At 39.1% G+C, this 23,089-nt stretch overlaps 1 protein-coding gene across 1 annotated transcript in view; it reads left to right on the top strand.

Moving 5' to 3' along the window:
* LOC126281948 (uncharacterized) overlaps nucleotides 1-23,089 on the top strand; it is a 133,258-nt gene that overhangs the window by 96,308 nt on the left and 13,861 nt on the right. Inside the window, exon 9 of the mRNA XM_049981307.1 lies at nucleotides 16,866-17,045. Within this exon, the coding sequence (XP_049837264.1) occupies nucleotides 16,866-17,045 (180 nt within the window). The remainder of the gene's footprint in view (nucleotides 1-16,865; nucleotides 17,046-23,089) is intronic.

The raw sequence follows: 23,089 nt of genomic DNA, 5'->3' as shown, positions 1-23,089 counted from the left end.
GGTCATACTACAAGAATTAAATCTAGTGCATTAACACATGCCCGAACCACGTCAGGTGAGACGTATGACACAACATAGCAAATTGTGCCACTACATCATAAAATTTGTGGCATCCTGTGTGAGCAGTAGCTCGCAGTGTCCATGCAGAATACTAATTTGTGTTTACCTCTGTTTGCCTTTTGAACACACATTTTGGAAATCTCTGTCCAAAATTTCAGAGTAGGCCTATATGGAGTGAAATCGGACATACACTGATGTATTTTTTAAATTCTACATTCTTCCTATTTGATTTTAGTAACTTTCAACACATGTTATGGAAGACCTAAAAATTGTGTTTTAGCAGCAAGCACGCATGCACGCACGCGCGAGTGAGTGTGTGTGTGTGTGTGTGTGTGTGTGTGTGTGTGTGTGTGTGTGCGCGCGCAGGTACAGGCGCGCACACACACCATTCACCAAAATTTGAAAATACAAGGTTGAACTCAGTAACAAGTGGAGAAATATAGACATATACACATTGTCTTGCAAATATTCTGTGCAATCCACCATCAATAGATTGGCAGTTGGGAGACTAATTCATGCTCTGGGAATAAGGAAATTTAGACCATACTTCGGAAGGCATTCGAAGAAAAGCTGAAAGACGATGTCACCTTTTGACAGTAGATTTTTGTGGATGGGTGTAAATTGAAACATTACAAAAATCACCTAAAGAGTTCATCAATTGATTTGGAAATAAGCTATCTTGGTCCATCATGACTTTATTGCAAAACAAAGTTAGTGAACTGCTTATAGATGTTGACTCTGAAATTATTGGTATATCAGAGCACCACTTAAATAATTTGACAATTGGGCAACTTCCTTTACCAGGATACAGATTAGCTGGTTGTTTTTTAAGGAGTTCCTTGCAGGGTGAGGGAGTGGCTATGTACATAAAAAACAGTATTCCATTTGAGTCCATAGACGTATTACGGCATTGCACTGAACAGATATTTGAATGTTGTGCAGGGGCAGTTGAATTTAGTGAAACTAAACTTCTAATTGTTGTTGTTTATAGATCCCCTAATTATGACTTCAGAGCATTTCTGCTCGAGCTAGAGAGGGGTCTAGATTCATTTTGTAGGAAGTGCCAGAAATTAGTTACATGTGGTGAATTCAATATAAATTTGGTATATGATGGTGCAAGAAAAAGGATGTTGGTAAATCTCATAAATTCATATGATCTGATGCATGCTGCATTTTTTTTTTCTAACTAGGGTGCAGGGGAACAGTAGCACAGCCATAGACTATTCATTCTTCAGTATTAAATGGGCATTCTGTTAAAATGGCCTTTCAAACCATGATGCTACAAATTTTATTTGTAGAATTACACTTGCCTTCGTTCGAAGTTATCTTCAGAACATGACAGGGGTCTTTGGTGTGACGTCATGTGTGCTGCACTGCAGTTGAAATAGCTTGTTAATATTTTATAAATTTTAGACTTCATTTACTTATTTTAAAGTTGATTTGTTTTAGTATCTACATCTACATCTACAGCCATACTCCGCAAGCCACCTGACGGTGTGTGGCGGAGGGTACCCTGAGTACCTCTATCGGTTCTCCCTTCTATTCCAGTCTCGTATTGTATGTGGAAAGAAGGATTGTCGGTATGCTTCTGTGTGGGCTCTAATCTCTCTGATTTTATCCTCATGGTCTCTTCGCGAGATATACGTAGGAGGGAGCAATATACTGCTTGACTCTTCGGTGAAGGTATGTTCTCGAAACTTTAACAAAAGCCCGTACCGAGCTACTGAGTGTCTCTCCTGCAGAGTCTTCCACTGGAGTTTATCTACCATCTCCGTAACGCTTTCGCAATTACTAAATGATCCTGTAACGAAGCGCGCTGCTCTCCGTTGGATCTTCTCTATCTCTTCTATCAACCCTACCTGGTGCGGATCCCACACTGCTGAGCAGTATTCAAGCATTGGGCGAACAAGCGTACTGTAACCTACTTCCTTTGTTGTTGGATTGCATTTCCTTAGGATTCTTCCAATGAATCTCAGTCTGGCATCTGCTTTACCGACGATCAACTTTATATGATCATTCCATTTTAAATCACTTCTAATGTGTACTCCCAGATAATTTATGGAATTAACTGCTTCCAGTTGCTGACCTGCTATTTTGTAGCTAAATGATAAGGGACCTATCTTTCTATGTATTCGCATCACATTACACTTGTCTACATTGAGATTCAATTGCCATTCCGTGCACCATGCGTCAATTCGCTGCAGATCCTCCTGCATTTCAGTACAATTTTCCATTGTTGCAACCTCTCGATACACCACAGCATCATCTGCAAAAAGCCTCAGTGAACTTCCGATGTCATCCACCAGGTCATTTATGTATATTGTGAATAGCAACGGTCCTATGACACTCCCCTGCGGCACACCTGAAATCACTCTTACTTCGGAAGACTTCTCTCCATTGAGAATGACATGCTGCGTTCTGTTATCTAGGAACTCCTCAATCCAATCACACAATTGATCTGATAGTCCGTATGCTCTTACTTTGTTCATTAAACGACTGTGGGGAACTGTGTCAAACGCCTTGCGGAAGTCAAGAAACACGGCATCTACCTGTGAACCCGTGTCTATGGCCCTCTGAGTCTCGTGGACGAATAGCGCGAGCTGGGTTTCACACGACCGTCTTTTTCGAAACCCATGCTGATTCCTACAGAGTAGATTTCTAGTCTCCAGAAAAGACATTATACTCGAACATAATACGTGTTCCAAAATTCTACAACTGATCGACGTTAGAGATATAGGTCTATAGTTCTGCACATCTGTTCGACGTCCCTTCTTGAAAATGGGGATGACCTGTGCCCTTTTCCAATCCTTTGGAACGCTTCGCTCTTCTAGAGTACACTGCTGCAAGAAGGGGGGCAAGTTCCTTCACATACTCTGTGTTAAATCGAACTGGTATTCCATCAAGACCAGCGGCCTTTCCTCTTTTGAGCAATTTTAATTGTTTCTCTATCCCTCTGTCGTCTACTTCGATATCTACCATTTTGTCAACTGTGCGACAATCTAGAGAAGGAAGCACAGTGCAGTCTTCCTCTGTGAAACAGCTTTGTAAGAAGACATTTAGTAATTCGGCCTTTAGTCTGTCATCCTCTGTTTCAGTACCATTTTGGTCACAGAGTGTCTGGACATTTTGTTTTGATCCACCTACCGCTTTGACATAGGACCAAAATTTCTTAGGATTTTCTGCCAAGTCAGTACATAGAACTTTACTTTCGAATTCATTGAAAGCCTCTCGCATAGCCCTCCTCACACTGCATTTCGCTTCGCGTAATTTTTGTTTGTCTGCAAGGCTTTGGCTATGTTTATGTTTGCTGTGAAGTTCCCTTTGCTTCCGCAGCAGTTTTCTAACTCGGTTGTTGTACCACGGTGGCTCTTTCCCATCTCTTACGATCTTGCTTGGCACATACTCATCTAACGCATATTGTACCATGGTTTTGAACTTTGTCCACTGATCCTCAACACTGTCTGTACTTGAGACAAAACTTTTGTGTTGAGCCACCAAGTACTCTGAAATCTGCTTTTTGTCACTTTTGCTAAACAGAAAAATCTTCCTACCTTTTTTAATATTTCTATTTACGGCTGAAATCATCGATGCAGTAACTGCTTTATGATTGCTGATTCCGTGTTCTGCATTAACTGATTCAAATAGTTCGGGTCTGTTTGTCACCAGAAGGTCCAATATGTTATCGCCACGAGTCGGTTTTCTGTTTAACTGCTCAAGGTAGTTTTCAGATAAAGCACTTAAAAATATTTCACTGGATTCTTTGTCCCTGCCACCCGTTATGAACGTTTGAGTCTCCCAGTCTATATCCGGCAAATTAAAATTTCCACCCAGAACTATAACATGGTGGGGAAATCTACTCGAAATATTTTCCAAATTATTCTTCAGGTGCTGAGCCACAACAGCTGCTGAGCCCGGGGGCCTACAGAGACATCCAGTTACCATGTCTGAGCCTGCTTTAACCGTGACCTTCACCCAAATCATTTCACAATTCGAATCTTCGTCAATTTCCTTCGATACTATTGCACTTCTTATCGCTATAAACACGCCTCCCCCTTCACTGTCCAGCCTATCTCTGCGGTATACATTCCAATCCGAGTTTAGGATTTCATTACTGTTTACGTCTGGTTTCAGCCAACTTTCTGTTCCTAGTACTATATGGGCGTTGTGACCATTTATTAATGAGAGCAGTTCTGGGACCTTTCTATAGACGCTCCTGCAGTTTACTATAAGCACATTAATATTGTTATTCCTTGTTGCATTTTGCCTACTCCTGCCTTGCCGCGTCTCAGGAGGTGTCTTGTCGGGCCTAGGGAGGGAATTCTCTAACCTAAAAAAAACCCATGTGCACTCCACACGTACTCCGCTACCCTCGTAGCCGCTTCCGGCGTGTAGTGCACGCCTGACCTATTCAGGGGGACCCTACATTTCTCCACCCGATAACGGAGGTCGAGAAATTTGCACCCCAGCTCTCCGCAGAATCGTCTGAGCCTCTGGTTTAAGCCTTCCACTCGGCTCCAAACCAGAGGACCGCGATCGGTTCTGGGAACGATACTACAAATAGTTAGCTCTGATTCCACCCCACGAGCGAGGCTTTCCGCCTTCACCAACTCCGCCAACCGCCTGTACGAACTGAGGATGACCTCTGAACCCAGACGGCAGGAGTCATTGGTGCCGACATGAGCAACAATTTGCAGTCGGGTGCACCCAGTGCTCTCTATCGCCGCCGTAAAAGTAACTTACTAGTGGATTTTCATTAATCTCAGTCTTTCTTCCTGTGTTATTGACTCGAGTGGTCTATTATTTGTGAGTCTGCTTCCGTCGTTCGTCTAAGCCTCGCGCCTCAGTAATGTGTTTACATTTTGCGACGTGCACTGCAGCTGTAGCGGTTATAAGCTAAGTGCTGACAAACTTATTTGTGCTCTGTAACTGTTATTAAATTTAATAGATTTCAGCGGTGTTGCATGCTATTTGTGGCGAAATAATGACTTAATAAACTCTTGTAATCGTTCGCTCACTGTGTTTTATAGAGTTTTCAGTGTCTTGAAGTCGTTCAGTAAATTTTGTGCTTTAGTTTTCAACTGACGTTTATTAGTCTTTCTAGTGAAATATTTCAGTAAAATTTTCATTTAGTGTTTTAACTTCGCTTAGTGTTACAGTGGTCATTTTAATTTTTTGGTTTTAGCTAATAATTTTGTGAAGTTTTGCTGGTATTGGTATCGGCTGTGTTGTAGTAGTTTTAATACAAGTATCTGCTTTCTTAGAAGGCAGAGAATTTCGAGACCATTATTGTTAATTCTTAAATAGTTCTACTGGTGTAACTGAACTTTGTTAATGTCGACGTATAGTTTTTTTCAGTAACTGTAAAATTTTACCATGAGTGAAAAATGTGGGCTCTGTCATTGGTTTGTGAGTTTTCATTGGGGGAATGCAGTGGGGAAGCCAGTGGTCATTTTAGGAAGATCCTCTCCTGGAAATGTAGAATCTGTAGTAGAAACAAGTTAATAGCGGAGCAGGAGCGTAAGATCTGTGCCCTTCAGGTGCAGTTACAATGCGCAAAGGAGGAACTAGATAGGTTGAGGAGGGTGAAGGGTGGTGGGGAATGGGAACTGGCAGTTGGCAAGAAGGTAGCTAGGAAGCGGAAGTATTCAGACAGTTTTACTTTGCATACATGCAATAGATACAACCAACTGTCAGCAGTCCTCAGCAATTATGAGGCTTTAAAGGAAGTGCCTCTAACTAAGGGCTCACCTCCAGAGGATGTAATGTTTCCAAGTAGAGAAGGAATTAACATATTTCATCAAAATATAAGAGGTATTAGAGGTAAAGTTAGTGAACTGCTAATAGATGTTAACTCTGAAATTATTGGTATATCAGAGCACCACTTAAATAATTTGATAATTCAGAGGCTTCCTTTACCAGGCTACAGATTAGCTGGCTGTTTCTCAAGGAGTTCCTTGCGGGATGGGGGAGTGGCTCTGTACATAAAAAACAGTATTTCATTTGAGTCCATAGACGTATCACGGCGCTGCACTGAACAGATATTTGAAAGTTGTGGAGCATTAGTTGAATTAAGTTAAACTAAACTTCTAATTGCTGTTGTTTATAGGTCCCCTAACTTCGACTTCAGAGCATTTTTTCTTAAGCTAGAGAGGGTTCTTGATTCACTTTGTAGGAAGTACCAGAAAGTAGTTATATGTGGTGACTTCAATATTAATTTTGTACATGGTTGTGCAAGAAAAAGGATGTTGGTAGATCTTCTGAATTCATATGATCTGATGCAAATTGTGTTTTTTCCAACTAGGGTGCAGGGGAACAGTAGCCCAGTCATAGACAATATTTTTATTCATTCTTCATTACTAGATGGGCATTCTGTTAGTAAAAAAGTGAATGGCCTTTCAGACCATAAAGCACAGATTTTAACACTAAAAGGTTTTTGTACTCAAGTCAATGTCGTATTTAAATACAAACTACGTAGGAAAGTTAATCCAACAGCAATAGAGAGTTTTTCAAAACTTGTCAAGGAACAAGAGTGGCAAGATTTTTGTAGTGCCGATAATATAGATGATAAATACAATGCTTTCCATGGCACATTTCTCATGCTCTTTGAGAGTTGTTTTCCATTAGAACATTCTAAACGGGATACTAGCAGTTATGGACAGCCCGGTTGGCTGACTAGTGGGATAGGGATATCGCGTAGAACAAAGTGGGAATTATCTCAAAATGTTAGAAGTAGTCACAATCAAGCTGAAGTAGCCCATTACAAACAGTCTTGTAAGGTGCTTAAAAATGTTATTAGGAAGGCAAAAAGTATGTGGTATTCAAATAGAATAGCTAATTCACAGGATAAAATTAAAGCCATATGGTCAGTTGTGAAGGTAGTGTCTGGTCAGCAGTTCAAGGTTGATGATATAAAGTCAGTTCTCAGTAATAATATTTCTGTTACTGATAAATCAGATATATGTACAGTATTTAACAATGATTTTATGAGCATTGCTGGTGAATTAAATAAAAATTTAGTTTCTACAGGAAATCATATAAATTTCTTAGCAAATGCCTTTCCGAGATTGACGTCTGAAATACTCCTCTGTGATACAGACAAGAGGGAGACTGAGTCAATAATTAAATCACTGAAGACTAAGGTCTCTCATGGTTATGATGGAGTGTCTAGTAGAATATTAAAGTACTGTGCTGCACATGTTAGCCCTGTATTTAGCCATATTTGTAATTTTTCCTTTAGGAATGGTCAGTTTCCTGAGTGATTAAAGTACTCAGTAGTAAAGCCGCTTTATAAAAAGAGAGAAAGGGATAATGCAGATAATTTTAGACCTATTTTTATGCCGTCAGTGTTTGCAAAAGTTAATGAAAAGGCTATGTATGTAAGGTTAATTGATCATTTTATATCACAGGATTTGCTATCAAATGTACAGTTCGGCTTTAGAAGTCGTTTGACAACTGAAAATGGTATATTCTCTTTTCTCTGTGAGGTACTGGATGGGCTAAACAGAAAGTTTCGAACGCTTGGCTTATTTTTTGATTTAACAATGGCATTTGTCTGTGTTGATCTCACAATATTTCTCCAGAAGTTGGACCATTACGGAATAAGGGGAGAAGCTCACAATTGGTTCACCTCTTTAATAAAAATTTTAAAATTCAAGGGTTAATAAATTTTTAATTAAATCGTGAAAAAATTTATGGTTTTCATAACTATGTATGGATACTAGGTACACATAGTTTCATCAAAATTTGAGAACATCAAACTCAATCAATGTGTTGATTTGACATGGAATGACTCTGAAGTAAGAGATAAGAAACTTTATTCACTTGAACATTAATTGTTTGGTTAAAGTACCCCTACAACAACTAAAGCCCCCTTCCCGCTGCCCCAGGTCTCCTGAGCACACTACCATGAAGCCTGCTGAGTGAGAAACAGAACTTGTGATTGCTGTAGTCTGTCTAGTTCAACCTTAACCTCTTATTTAATGGCCAATGGAATTTAGTGGGGTCTGCAAAATCTGGCACTTACTGTATGCTTCAAGACAACGTGGGCTTGAATGTCAACTGCTTTCCCCGAACGTGGCTCAGTCGTGCAGTTTGGATATGAAGTGTATCAGTGGCAGCACAGGTTACAGCTGAAGGGTACCGATGAGATGGGGAGTGCATTTCATGAAGTAATGAAAATCCAAAAGCAGGATGTGTGGCAGCATTATATATATTCTCAACTGACAGATCTACCACAACCAGAAATGGCAATGTCTGGGACAACTAGTAATAATTGACTGTCAGTTGCATGTACCCTAGAAGGGACGCCTCATGGTGGCCATATACCCACAACTTTGTAATTCACTGAGTGGGGGAGTGCCCATACTAAAATTTTTGGACTGATCTGTAACTCGGACTGAGACAGGTATTTAAAGGAAAAGTTGCTGGAATATCTTGCACTGCTGCATATAACAAAGTTCTACATGGTGCCAGAACCTAATCCTAACCTGAAATATTTATCATCAATTTTAAAGGGTTGGTGTCACTGCCTGGTGACTGCTGTGCTACAGCAAACTTCTGCAATGTGACATTTGTTAAACACTTACAACACTCATATCCAGTATGCGGACATCTCCATTTGTGATGCAAGGAAAACCAGTCTGATCCAGTGAGAAGCAAATATGTAGCACTGCAAATGGCACTAGGTACAAGCACAATATTGATGAGAACATTGCTAAGTGGTCATCGCTGAACTTGTTTACCACTTTAGAGCCTGTTACGGAAACCGAAACAGGGTGGAGATCCTCCACGCCCACACCAGTGTGATGGCCAACACAAAAGGTCTAATGCCATCTCTGCATATTGGTTAGTTTTCACTAAGTGAGGTCTCACAGGATTTGGGTAATGTGATCTTTACATAAATCTGCTTACGATTAATCATTAATACGCACTCACCTGAAGATAGATTGGGTCAGAAGTTGAATAAAGAGTATCAGTTTCAAGGGCACAGGAAAAAAAAGCGCCAATGCAAACGTATATATCTACAATAGTTGGGTCATGTTGTAAGAGTAGTAGCCGTTTTCTTACTGCCTTATACAGGTCATGCAAAGGTAGATTTTGTTAGTAGTGGGTAACATGCAGGCAGATACCTTTGCCATTGTGAAGCAGTGTTACTCAGCAGCTGCAGTTGGATACAGGTGTTGACTTCTCAATCCGCATCAGCATACCTGTAACAGTTGGGTTCACCATCTGTTAGTGTCCAATAGGTCATATATTGGATTATTAGTGTAGGGTAGCATTGGCGGTTTGTTTGTGTGTTAGTGTGTGAGCTTTCAGCTTCCATGGGGTAGCCTGTTGGTCAGCTGTGATAGCAGTTGGCATATCCAATCAGTATGGCTTATGTGCAGGGGCTTGCCGATGTTGTTGCTTCTGAGTCTGTCTTAGCTTGCCATAGATGGTTATGCCCTTGAGCCTCGTTAAATGGCTGAAATACTGGACTGGCTGGCAGCGGCTGTGACTGTTGCAGAGGTGAACTAGTTAGGTACTTGATCTAGTTGTGATGACAGTTTAGATATTTCTGCCAAAGATCGAGAAATCGGACATCCTTAGTAGCGTTTGGTGACCCACTTTTGCTTCCACTTGTGGTTGAGATCATTTATGGAAACCCAATGCACTGTGTTGTTATGACTTTGTGCCAGATGTGGAATGTGGAACTTCGCTGGAGAAAGTTTCTTGTGCTACATCCAAAATTTCAAATACACGTGTAAATCAACCAGGAAGGAGTTAGCCTGTCATAAAGCCTGTGTATGGATATCCTTAATATTCTTATTTAGTGGGCAAGCGAATCACTACGTCCAAATGTGATTTATCACCCTCACATGTAAATCCACAATCTAAGATGCATAACTTACAGCACGTGATTTGTGATTATGTAAGAATTGTAGCCTTGTCAGTACCACATGTATTTTGTTGGAAAAATCTGCAGATAATAAAGAGAATACATCAGACAACTGTTAACATCTACAGATTAGACAAGGGGCTAAATTCTGAACCAAGTAATATAACTGAGGACTCTTAGAGGCCAAAAAGGGCTGTTGGTAATCCGGAGGTTTAATCTCACATGTCTGAAAATGCAGTGTAAAGTGTTTCTGATAAACTTCCCATTCTTCTTGAGCCTCGTTAAATGGCTGAAATACTGGACTGGCTGCCAGTGGCTGTGACTGTTCCATAGGTGAACTAGTTAGGTACTTGATCAAGTTGTGATGACAGTTTAGATATTTCTGCCAAAGATTGAGAAATCGGACATCCTTAGTACCGTTTGGTGACCAAAAACTGTGACCATTTCATTGCCAATGTTGTAATTGTCACTTAGGATCAACAATGTTTACAGAATACAGTTAACTTATATAACAATAAATAAAAATTGCCAATTCGTCCATAAACTGAACAGTAATAGTTCTCAGAGGTATGTTCATTTGAGCCACAATATAAATTAATGTGACATAGTTCTTGATTAAGTTGAATAAAGTCCATTCCCCTACTTACCTGATAAGCATGCATTTAGTAATCAATGTTCCATTAAGACTAGCAGTGATGTAAATCACAAGTTCATAATTCATAACACTATGCACACAAAATCATCATCATTATTATCATAACAGTGATGGCTTGAATATTTAAGATACTGATACTGATAGCCGTAATACAAAATAAAATTGTTCTGCAATATGAACTGCATTATTTAAAGTATACAGATAATGAGAACATAATTGCTTTGTGGTTTGAAGAAAGTCAGGTGGATTTGGTTAACTTAACCTGCCAATGTGTGGTTCGTTGTCTTAGTTGGTAAGCGTCAGACTAAAAGTCCAGAGGTCCAAGGTTCAATCTTCAATCACTCTTAGGATTTTTCACTTATCACTTGTTTCACCTTTGGCACTGATTTGCTTATGTAAAAAATACCAAATTGTGCTGTGGTTCAAAGCCCATGCTGAACTATTGATACTCTTATAACTGGCTAGTTGTCATTTCAGGAATACTATCTCCACCAGTATCATGCTTATTAAAACACTGCCAGGTTCAAACCAGCCTTCATATTGAAGAGAGCTTTGTTTGGTTTTATGAACAGTTTAGACATATTTGTGTGTGTGTGTGTGTGTGTGTGTGTGTGTGTGTGTGTGTGTGTGAACTGTTCTGGAAGCTGCACTTCCTAAAGAAGTTCTGATGATGACCCAATCTCAGAATTTTGTTGATTCAAATTACTTTTATGTTACTACACGTTTGGAAAAAATAACAACAATGTTATTTTATCCCAAACACCTAGGGACAAAAATTTTTGCCATACTTAAAATTTCAGAGGTGGTTTCCAATTAGATAATGCATCAAATCCTAATGTGGAAAACACAGTGCTTTTGCAGTACCAGCATCATTCTGCAATTTTACCATGTGAAGATTGATCTGATATCACTATGCATGTACAGATGTGGTTTTAAACAGGAGAGCTCATTGTACTTTCGCCAGTCTGTCCCAAAATATCATGGCTGCAAGTTATTGACGTCAGGCAGTTTGCCAAAAATTTCATGGCACCACCTAAAAACAGTTGTTCATCATTCTTCATGTAGAAAGAGCATAAATACCTCATTCATTCAAAAGTTCATTCAATATATTAATGGATTTTCCTTGAAGAATAAATACTGTAACAGTAACAAAATGATAAAAGTATTTGTGTGTATGAGGTTTTGTTTGTTTGTTTGTGTGTGTTTGTGTGTGTGTGTGTGTGTGTGTGTGTGAGAGAGAGAGAGAGAGAGAGAGAGAGAGAGAGAGAGAGAGAGAGAGAGAGAGAGAGAGAAGAAATAGTACAGGAAATGAGATATGTAAAGTCTGTCAATCATTGAAGTTTTTTGGGTTTTGATCTGTTTAGAATTATTTGGAGTTTCAAGAAGGGAGCCAATGTTAAGGAAGGAAACTCAGGAGAGGCAATAACACCATGAACTGAGAGATTGTGTGAGAGCTATACTGTGGTATGTGTATGCGGGAAGACAACTTACCAGAAGATAATTGTACTCTTGCATGTGGTAGCATTTTTTGTGATCTGCTTTTGATTATCTGAATATTTCACAGCCTAGAGCCAAAACTGTGTTGTGTAACAGTAGCCAGAATGATGATTTAGTTATCTTTGCTATTCATTACATGTGACAGCAGATGACTAGAATGATGAAACACGATACTTGGTAGAATAAGGTAATTTCTTTTAATTCAAAGTAAAGCAATGAATTTTATTTTTAGATCATTTTTACTTTTCTAGTCACTTTAATTTAGTTGAAGTACTAAATTACTCAGATTCATGTTTTTTGTACTATTACTATATATCGAACTCTGCAATTTTAATTTAAAAAACAAGCAGACATTATTATACTAATTAGAAAAATGAATTGTGCATAATAAACCACAGAACAACTAAAAATCCTGTAGTTACATAGAGTTGTCAAATATTCTCCACATTAATTTGGCTTGCTAATATGCTACTGTAGTTATGAAGTAGTATAGAATTGATTTCCAGTTTCATGATGTTTCTGCTTCACTAATTTTCATTCTTATTTAATTTTATTAATAATTCCTTTATGTATAAGCTTATAATTCCAACACATAGCCAAACAATGTCATTGTAGTACAATTTTCATCTTTCATTATTTCCCCATTGTAAATATGTCTTTAACAAATACAGAAAATTTCCAGTGATTAATGTAAACACCTCAGAGTGACAGGGAATTGCTCCCATTGTCTGAACCCATAGTGTGCTGTATTTGTTGTTGTTAGAGTGGCTATTGTAATAAATCATACCATCAAACAAATATGTGAAGTGTTGTCACCAAACTTACAATATTAAAGCATATTTTTTAAAATGTACCTCTCTGTTGAGAACTCAAGGACTTTAAACACCAGAAAGCTACATCAAAAGTGGGAAATGAAAAGCACAATACAAAAGTAATAGCAACCAAATACGAGTGTGGTTTGAAAAGTTCTCGGAATCACCAAGAGAGGTCAGCTCTAGTGCAAAGAGTTGTTCACGTGATATTCATTGGCCTGTTGCCTGTAAACATGTGCCACATCAGTGCTCTTGGAAGAAGAAAGCTGTGGCAGTGACATGGCTCTGTTGTTGTTTCCACATAGTGATTTGTGAAGATGGAAAAAATCGAGATTCGAGCAATGATTAAGTACTTTGTAAAGAAAGGTATGAAAGCAAAGGGCATCAATGCCAATTTCCAGAAAACACTGGGGGATTTTGCTCCTTTATCTTCAGCTGTTGCCAAGTGGGCAAATGAATTTAAATTTGGTCGAGATAGCTTAGATGATGATCCATATAGTGTCAGCCAAGATGTGTCACTATTCCAGAAATCATTGCAAAAGTGTACAAAATGGTCATGGAGGATCACCGATTGGAAGTGCGTGAAATTGCTCATGCTTGCCAGATGTCATCTGAAAGGGTATATCACATTTTAACTGGAGAAGTAGAAATGAAAAAAATTATGTGCAAGATGGGTGCCATGACTCTTGACACTGGATCAAAAATGTGAGGATGGACATATCAGAAAAATGTTTGGCCCATTTTAGGAGAAACGAACAAGATTTTTTGCTCTGGTTTGTGATCACACATGAAACTTGGGTGCACTACTATACAGAGACAAAACAACAGTCAAAGCAGTGGAAGCATGCTGATTCTCCGCCACCGAAGAAAGCAAAGACAATTCCTTCGGCGGGAAAGGTCATGGCATCAGTGTTCTGGGATGCAAAGGGGATTCTGTTTGTAGATTATCTCCCCACTGGGCAAACAATTACTGGAGAATACTATGCTAACCTCCTGGACAAATTGCAACTAAAGATACACGAAAAAAGGCCACGGTTAGATAGGTAGAAAGTCATCTTCTATCAAGACAATGCACACCCGAACACATGTGCCATCACCATGGCACAATTACATGAACTAAGGTATGAATTATTGCCACACCCACCTTATTCACTTGATATGACTCCATCAGGCTGCCATCTCTTGCTAAAACTGAAAATTTTTCTTGGCGGACGAAGATTCACTTCAAACAAAGAATTGATAGCCAGAGTTAACAACTATTTTGCAGGCGTGGAGGAAACACATTTTCGAGAGGAATCAAGGCACTGGAACATCGTTGGACCAAGTGGATTAATCTTCAAGGAGACTACATTGAAAAATAGAAAAGTTTCCAAGAATTTTTCAACCCACCCTCTTAAAATTTTATGAAGTTTTCAATAGACAGTTATTTTTACACTTTTGTTCATTAAACAACATACCATTGGTAAATACCAGAACCAATACATCAGCAACAAAGTGCAGAATGTCATATTTCCTGATGTTACATAATTTAAGTTTAGCTAAGTATTATAATGTAATATGTGTTATGAATGGTCATCCGGCAAGGAGCTAAGGTTTGTAATGCATAGCATAAAGTGGTTCTTGCTTTGTGACTGGTACTGACATTATTGAAACTTAATTTTCATAAGTCAGCCACAGGGACTGCATTGTCTAATACAGCAAGCTGTATACGTCATAATTTAAAGTATCTAGTGGACAACAGAAAAGTAGCTGTGGTGCAAAGGCATTACTGTGACACACTTATTGTGTATGATTGTGTTATACACTACTAGAAAATATGCTGTTCAAGCCATACTGAAATAGCTAATGCATGTGGCCAATGGATGCTCTGTGCGATTATGTACTTGCAGTAACTATTTGTTGTGTGTGCTGCAGCCTCCTCCCCCTGTAAGCCATAAACCACAGCAAATGCAGGTTTAAGCTGATAAATACAAAGCATTTACACAGATAAACTTAAAAATGTTCTAACAAAACCAGTATTGCTAAACACACAACTTCTAGTCCATTGTTGAAGAGTGACCCCTTTCACAACTTGGTCACCGTTACACAATCTAGTAATGTAACTCCTTTCAGTCTCTGTACAGTCTAACAGTGAACCTCCTTTCAACAACTTATTGATGTGGAGCCACTCATCAACTGTAACTGTTACGTGATACCACACCGAGGAAAGTCACAAACAGTAATTGCCACTGTTGCACACTTGTTTTTGGTAACAAGTGCCTGTATGTTGATGTTCCTTTGGGTGCAACAGTACACGTGACTATCTGTGCGCAATTTAACTGTATGTTAAATTTGACAGATAGCAAGAGTTATTATGATTCTTCCTGGTTCTGGGTAATGCACTTTCCGCCAAATCTGTGAGCACCAAGTTCCAGAACATATCAGTTTTTGCATTATTGGGAAACGTACCTTGAGATCGTTTTAATAATTTTATAAATTATATAGGAGCTTCACATGGTGGAGGGAGGAATGGAAAAATTTAGGAATAAATAAGTAGAAATGAGCAAGGCTTTGTTCTCTTCGCAGTATTACTTAGGAATTACTATGAAAAAAAAGTGTTCCTGACACTAAATAATTTGTGTGACTGTTCATCAATGGTCAATTTATTAAAAGCCAGTAATACATCAGCAGTAAATATGGAGGAAAATCAAATGAAAACACTATCAGAAGAAGGAGCCACTGGCTCTGAAAGCTTGTGTATTTAAATACTTTTATATTTCTGTTGTCCTGCCACCACCTGGTGAGTAGATTTTTTACCTTTCAATTACATTATATTTTCAAAAATTGATTATTTTCATTGATAAATGAAAACACAGATGTATTAATTACTCTTGAGATGCTTAGACTAACAAATTCGCGATGAAGGTCAATTTGAATACTTACACAGTGAGGAATGTCACATAGTTCAAATGCACCCTGAATCAGGACTGAAGCTATTTTTGTAAAACTGAATCACTCTAAAAGACCCAAAAAGATTCACGATGAGAAGAAATTGGAAGCATTTAAACTTAACTGTTAATGTATCCACTTGAAATTTTTAAACCCCAGGTTAGTAAGTTGAGCTTTGTGACATGTAGTTGCTGAAACTGTCACAAGGTTTATTGCTGGCACAGCACAGAATTAATGAAACAAATTAAGTGTTCAAATTTAAGTGTTTGAGACCAGAGCTTTTAGAGAAAATAAATTACTAGCCACTATAATGACCATCATGAAAATAGGCAGATAAAGGTCATCTGTCCACCCCCAGTAGCTGAGTGGGCAGTGTGACAGAATGTCAATCCTAAGGGCCTGGGTTTGATTCACAGCTGGGTCAGAGATTTTCTCCGCTCTGGAACTGGGTGTTGTGTTGTCCTAATCATCATCCTTTAATCCCCATCGTCGCTGAAGTGGCATCAAATTGAAAGACTTGCACCCACCAAACGGTCTACCCGACGGGAGGCCCTAGTCACATGATATCGTAATCGTGAGGTCATCTCACCATCTTACAGAATTGCCAGTTAAAGATAATTTCAAATGTTAGTGATTGGTATAGCAATACAAACAGACTTTTGCTCTTGTTTATGCTCACTACAAAAAATGAGTCAGTGCATTTTTCCTTGGAAAACTGTAACCACACTTGAAAACACAATATCGTGTGGGAATGCTGAATGTAAGTTAGTGCTAACCTTCATTGCTACAGTGTGTATGTGGCAACAAAGCTGTGAAATGGACAGATCACAACGATTCACATCTGAAGATGGCACACAGTAGGTATGGCATTGAACTACCTATTTTCATCATAGCCACTATAGTATAAATTTGTTTGGAACTGGAAATGGGTAGCCACTCTGCTTATCCTTTGTGATTACTGAGATATACTTTTTCATTTTTCATGTAATGCAATTCTCAGTTGAGGCAGTCATTTATATTGGTGTCTGATTTGTAGGTAGATGTCATGGCAACAGATGGAGAGCCAGCTGCATTTGTGAGTAAAAGCCTTCGTGAAATGCTGGAAGGTTTGCGTAGACGATCCCAGCAACTTGGAATGCCAGCAGATGGAACTGATTTTCTGAAACTGCCACCACCATATCCATCACTACCACCAGAACCTGGGGGGTTGTCACAGGTAAGGGCAAGAAAAAACACACATTTATCCACTTACATGAAATGGAATTCAAAATAATCAATGGAACTATTTTCCTTATAATTTATGATATTAGAAGAGCATACATTTCACTCTATACACCATTTTCATGGAGAAAAACTTTTTTTAAGTCAGCAGTTATTTAAGTGTATGATGCAAGACTATCACTTACTTTAAAACTGAGATTGCCAGGGTTAAATGATGTGCATGGATAGAACAAAATACTTTTGACTTAAAATGAATGTATTATTTCTCATAAGCGTAGATAATGATTGACAGAATGTGCTTCCATACTGCTCTGTAGCAACAGGGTGACTATGTTGGACAAAGGATTACAATTACCATCTACACATGTATTCTGCATGGTGGGAGAACACAATGGGGAAAATATATCCATATAAAGAGTACAGAAATGAGAGGGAGGCTAGGAAAAGGAGAGATGAAGAAGGGAAGAGAGAAGCAGCAAATTCAAGCAGTAAAAAAGGGAACCTATAAAAACAACCGATGAAAAGTCAGATGAAAAGAACAGGCAAGAATTTGTGGATGGAATGAAATAGCTGGTAATAATATTTACTTAACTTGCCATACACCTGTAAATTAATTGGTGAATCATGCAATGCAGTGCAAAATAATGATTATTCATTGGGTTGGATAGGCTGCAAAACCAGTTGTCCACGATTCAGCATCAGTTGGTCCTAGGATTTTTTCTGTCACTTACTGATTTTTTTTATCTACAGCAATAATTTTTTAACATATACCTGGGGGGCTAAATGAATTCTGAGAGCTGAGACTGACAAGGGTGTGTAAAGGAAGAGCAAAATGTAGGTGAGCTTTGTATAGTTAAGGCAGAGGCTGTTGCTAAGAAGATGGCGTTGTTGTGGTTGTTGTTGTTGTTGTTGTTGTTGTAGTGGTGGTCTTCAGTCCAGAGACTGGTTTGATGTAGCTCTCCATGCTACTCTATCCTGTGCAAGCTTCTTCATCTCCAAGTATGAACTACAGCCTACATCCTTCTGAATCTGCTTAGTGTATTCATCTCTAGGTCTCCCTCTATGATTTTTACCCTCCACGCTGCCCTCCAATACTAAATTGGTGATCCCTTAATGCCTCAGAACATATCCCACCAACCGATCCCTTCTTCTAGTCAAGTTGTGCCACAAACTCCTCATCTCCCCAATTCTACTGAATACTTCCTCATTAGTTATGTGATCTACCCATCTAATCTTCAGCATTCTTCTGTAGCACTACATTTCAGAAGCTTCTATTCTCTTCTTGTCCAAACTATTTATTGTCCATGTTTCACTTCCATATATGGCTACACTCCATACAAATACTTTCAGAAACGAATTCCTGACACTTGAATCTATACTCGATGTTAACAAATTTCTCTTCTTCAGAAGCGCTTTCCTTGCCATTACCAGTCTACATTTTATATCCTCTCTACGTTGACCATCATCAGTTATTTTGCTCCCCAAATAGCAAAACTTCTTTACTACTTTAAGTGTCTCATTTCCTAATCTAATACCCTCAGCATCTCCCAACTTAATTCGACTACATTCCATTATCCTCGTTTTGCTGTTGTTGATGTTCATCGTATACCCTCCTTTCAAGACACTGTACATTCCATTCAACTTCTCTTCCAAGTCCTTTTCTGTCTCTGACAGAATTAAAATGTCATCGGCAAACCTCAAAGTTTTTATTTCTTCTCCATGGATTTTAATATCTACTCCGAATTTTTCTTTTGTTTCCTTTACTGCTTGCTCAATATACAGATTGAATAGCATCAGGGAGAGGCTACAACCCTGTCTCACTTCCTTCCTAACTACTACTTCCCTTTAATGTCCCTTGACTCATAACTGCCATCTGCTTTCTGTGTAAATAGCCTTTCGCTCCCTGTATTTTACCCCTGCCACCTTCAGAATTTGAAAGAGAGTATTCCAGTCAACATTGTCATAAGCTTTCTGTAAGTCTACAAATGCTGTAAACATAGGTTTGCCTTTTCTTAATCTAGCTTCTAAGCTAAGTCGTAAGGTCAGTATTGCCTCACGTGTTCCAATATTTCTACAGAATCCAAACTGATCTTCCCCGAGGTCGGCTTCTATCAGTTTCTCCATTTGTCCGTAAAGAATTCGTGTTAGTATTTTGCAGCTGTGACTTATTACACTGATAGTTCGGTAATTTTCACATGTGTCAACACCTGCTTTCTTTGGGATTGGAATTATTATATTCTTCCTGAAGTCTGAGGGTATTTCACCTGTCTCATACATCTTGCTCACCAGATGGTAGAGTTTTGTCAGGATTGGCTCACCCAAGGCTGTCAGTAGTTTTAATGGAATGTTGTCTGCTCCCGGGGCCTTGTTACGACTTAGGTCTTTCAGTGCCCTGTCAAACTCTTCATGCAGTATCATATCTCCATTTCATCTTCATCTACATCCTCTTCCATTCCCATAATATTGCCCTGAAGTACATCGCCCTTGTATAGACACTCTATATACTCCTTCCACCTTTCTCCTTTCCCTTCTTTGCTTAGAACTGGGTTTCCATCTGAGTTCTTGATATTCATACAAGTGGTTCTCTTTTCTCCAAAGGTCTCTTTAATTTTCCTGTAGGCAGTATCTATCTTACCCCTAGTGAGATAAGCCTCCACATCCTTACATTTGTCCTCTAGCCATGCCTGCTTAGCCATTTTGCACTTCCTGTCGATCCCATTTTTGAGATGTTTGTATTCCTTTTTGCCTGCTTCATTTACTGCATTTTTATATTTTCTTCTTTCATAATTAAATTCAATATTTCTTCAGTCACCCAAGGATTTCTACTAGCCCTTGTCTTTTTACCTACTTGATCCTCTGCTGCCTTCACTACTTCATCCCTCAAAGCTACCCATTCTTCTTCTACTGTATTTCTTTCCCCCATTCTTGTCAATTGTCCCCTTATGCTCTCCCTGTAACTCTGTACAACCTCTGGTTTAGTCAGTTTATCCAGATGTCATCTCCTTAAGTTCCCACCTTTTTGCAGTGTCTTCAGTTTTAATCAACAGTTCATAACCAATAGATTGTCGTCAGAGTCCACATCTGCTCCTGGAAATGTCTTTCAATTTAAAACCTGGTTCCTAAATCTCTGTGTTACCATTATATAATATATCTGAAACCTGTCAGTATCTCCAGGCTTCTTCCATGTATACAACCTTCTTTTATGATTCTTGAACCAAGTGTTAGCTATGATAAAGTTGTGCTCTGTGCAAAATTCTATCAGGAGGCTTCCTCTTTCATTTCTTAGCCCCAATCTATATTCACCTACTATGTTTCCTTCTCTTCCTTTTCCTACTGTCAAATTCCAGTCACCCGTGACTATTAAATTTTCATCTCCCTTCACTATATGAATAATTTCTTTTATCTCATCATACATTTCTTCAATTTCTTCGTCGTCTGCAGAGCTAGTTGGCATATAAACTTGTACTGCTGTAAAAGGTGTGAGCTTCGTGTCTGTCTTGGCCACAATAATGCATTCATTGTGCTGTTTGTAGTAGCTTACTAGCACTCCTATTTTTTTATTCATTATTAAACCTACTCCTGTATTACCCCTATTAGATTTTGTATTTATAACCGTGTATTCACCTGACCAGAAGTCTTGTTCCTCCTGCCACCGAACTTCGCTAATTCCCACTATATCTAACTTTAACCTATCCATTTCCCTTTTTAAATTTTCTAACCTACCTGCCCGATTAAGGGATCTGACATTCCATGCTTCGATCTGTAGAATGCCAGTTTTCTTTCTCCTGATGACGACGTCCCCTTGAGTAGTCCCCGGCCGGAGATCCGTAGGGGGGACTATTTTACCCAAGAGGACGCCATCATCATTTAACCATACAGTAAAGCTGCATGCCCTTGGGAAAAATTATGGCTTTAGTTTCCCCTTGCTTCCAGCCGTTCGCAGTACCAGCACAGCAAGGCCGTTTTGGTTAGTGTTAAAAGGCCAATCAGTCAATCATCCAGACTGTTGCCCCTGCAACTACTGAAAAGGCTGCTGCCCCTCTTCAGGAACCACACATTTGTCTGGCCTCTCAACAGATACCCCTTCGTTGTGGTTGCACCTACGGTACGGCTATCTGGATCGCTGAGGCATGCAAGCCTCCCTACCAACGGCAAGGTCAATGGTTCATGGTGGGGCTAAGAATATAATAAGGCTGAATTCATATTCATATAAGAATAGAATATGACTGAGATCATAGCTAAGTATTCAGACAAATAAAGGACTTGGTGTGAAAGTTTAATTAGTAGTTGAGTCTTGTTTGTGTGCCTGGTACCACTCAGTGCTTCAGCTGTATGATGTATCATAGTTACCTTTACCCTTTCAGTCTTTCTTTCACTTCTTATAATTTGTCCGTCTTTTTCTCATTCATTTTCTTGCCTTTATGCAATCCTTCAAGAAATCTTTCACCTCTCTTTGACCAACCAACAATTCATAATAAATTCCATTTTTGTGTTAAACATTCACAGAAAAGGTAACTCATACTCCACCTCATTGTCTCTGCCGTATTTGAGTTTGAGAACAACAAAAAGCTTTCTCAAAACTTATTCCTTTTGTAATGAGTTTACTTAATCTTCCAACAATCTTCATAAATATCGTACTACATAGTGAAAGTCTCCTTTATTCTTTTCAGTATAAGATATTTTCAGGAATGATGTAAATCTCATTCATAGTCTTAATTATTATCTGCGTACTTAAACTCTCACTGGATTTTATCAGTAGTGACTGCCTTCCCCATCTTAATAATTCCACAGATTTTCTGAATATACAACTTTCCCCCTCACTTTTGCTCAAACTTGAGGTTGCCAAAATTGAAATTATGTCGTGTCACCCATAGGTTCCATAGGAATAGAATTATGAGGGTCACTCCAAAAGAAATGCACACTATTTTTTTTTAAATCCATCTTTTATTATATATGTTTGAAAGTTTTACAGTGTGTAGATACATCCTTTAGGAACAATATTTCCATTTCACCACATAATTTCCATCCCTCTCAACTGCCTTACGCCATCTTAGAACCAGCGCTTGTATACCCGCACGGTAAAATTCTGGACCAACCTGTTGGAGCCACTGTTTGGCTGTGTGCACAAGGGGGTCATCATCTTCAAACCTTGTTCCACGAAGAGTCTTTGAGTTTCCCAAAGAGCCAGGTCAGGACTGTAAGGTGGCAGTATCAGTGTTGTCCATCCGAGTTTTGTGATCGCTTCCTTGGTTTTTTGACTGACTTGTGGCTGTGCACTGTCGTGCAACAGCAAAACATCCTCCTTTTGCCAATGTGGTCAAACACGACTCAGTCGAGCTTGAAGTTTGTTCATTGTCATCAAATATGCATCAGAATTTATGGTGGTTCCACTTGGCATGATGTCCATAAGCAAGAGTCCTTCGGAATCGAAAAACACCGTAGCCACAACTTTTCCAGCAGGAGGTGGGGTTTTGAAAATTTTTTTTTTTTTTTCCTTGGGTGAATTTGCATGATGCCACTCCATTGATTGCCTCCCGTCTCTGGTGAAAAATGATGGAGCCATGTTTCATCACCTGTCACAGTTCTTCCGAGAAATTCATCTCCATGATTATTGTACTGTTCCAAAAGTTCGCTGCATACCATTTTTCTTGTTTCTTTGTGACCCCCTGTCGACATCCTGGGAATCCACCTGGCACAAACCTGTTTTTAACGTCAACACTTTCAGTATTCTGCAAGCACTTCCTTCCCTTATCCCAATGTAGCATGACAATTCATTCACTGTGATGCGTCTGTCAACAGTCACCAAATCGTTAACTCTCTGCACATTGTCTGCAGTGTGTGCTGTACGAGGCCTGCCACTGCGAGGACAATCCTCAGTATTGCCGTGCCCGCTTTCATCACATAACCTGCTTGCCCACTGACTAACTGTACTGCGATCGACAGCAGCATCTCCATACACCTTTTTCAACCTCTTGTGGATGTTTCCCACTGTCTCGTTTTCACAGCACAGGAATTCTATGACAGCATGTTGCTTCTGAC

The sequence above is a fragment of the Schistocerca gregaria genome, chromosome 7 (assembly GCF_023897955.1).
Source record: "Schistocerca gregaria isolate iqSchGreg1 chromosome 7, iqSchGreg1.2, whole genome shotgun sequence".
Lineage (NCBI taxonomy): Eukaryota > Metazoa > Arthropoda > Insecta > Orthoptera > Acrididae > Schistocerca > Schistocerca gregaria.
The sequence above is the reverse complement of the archived record's forward strand: the minus strand, read 5'-3'. Positions and strand labels throughout refer to the sequence as shown.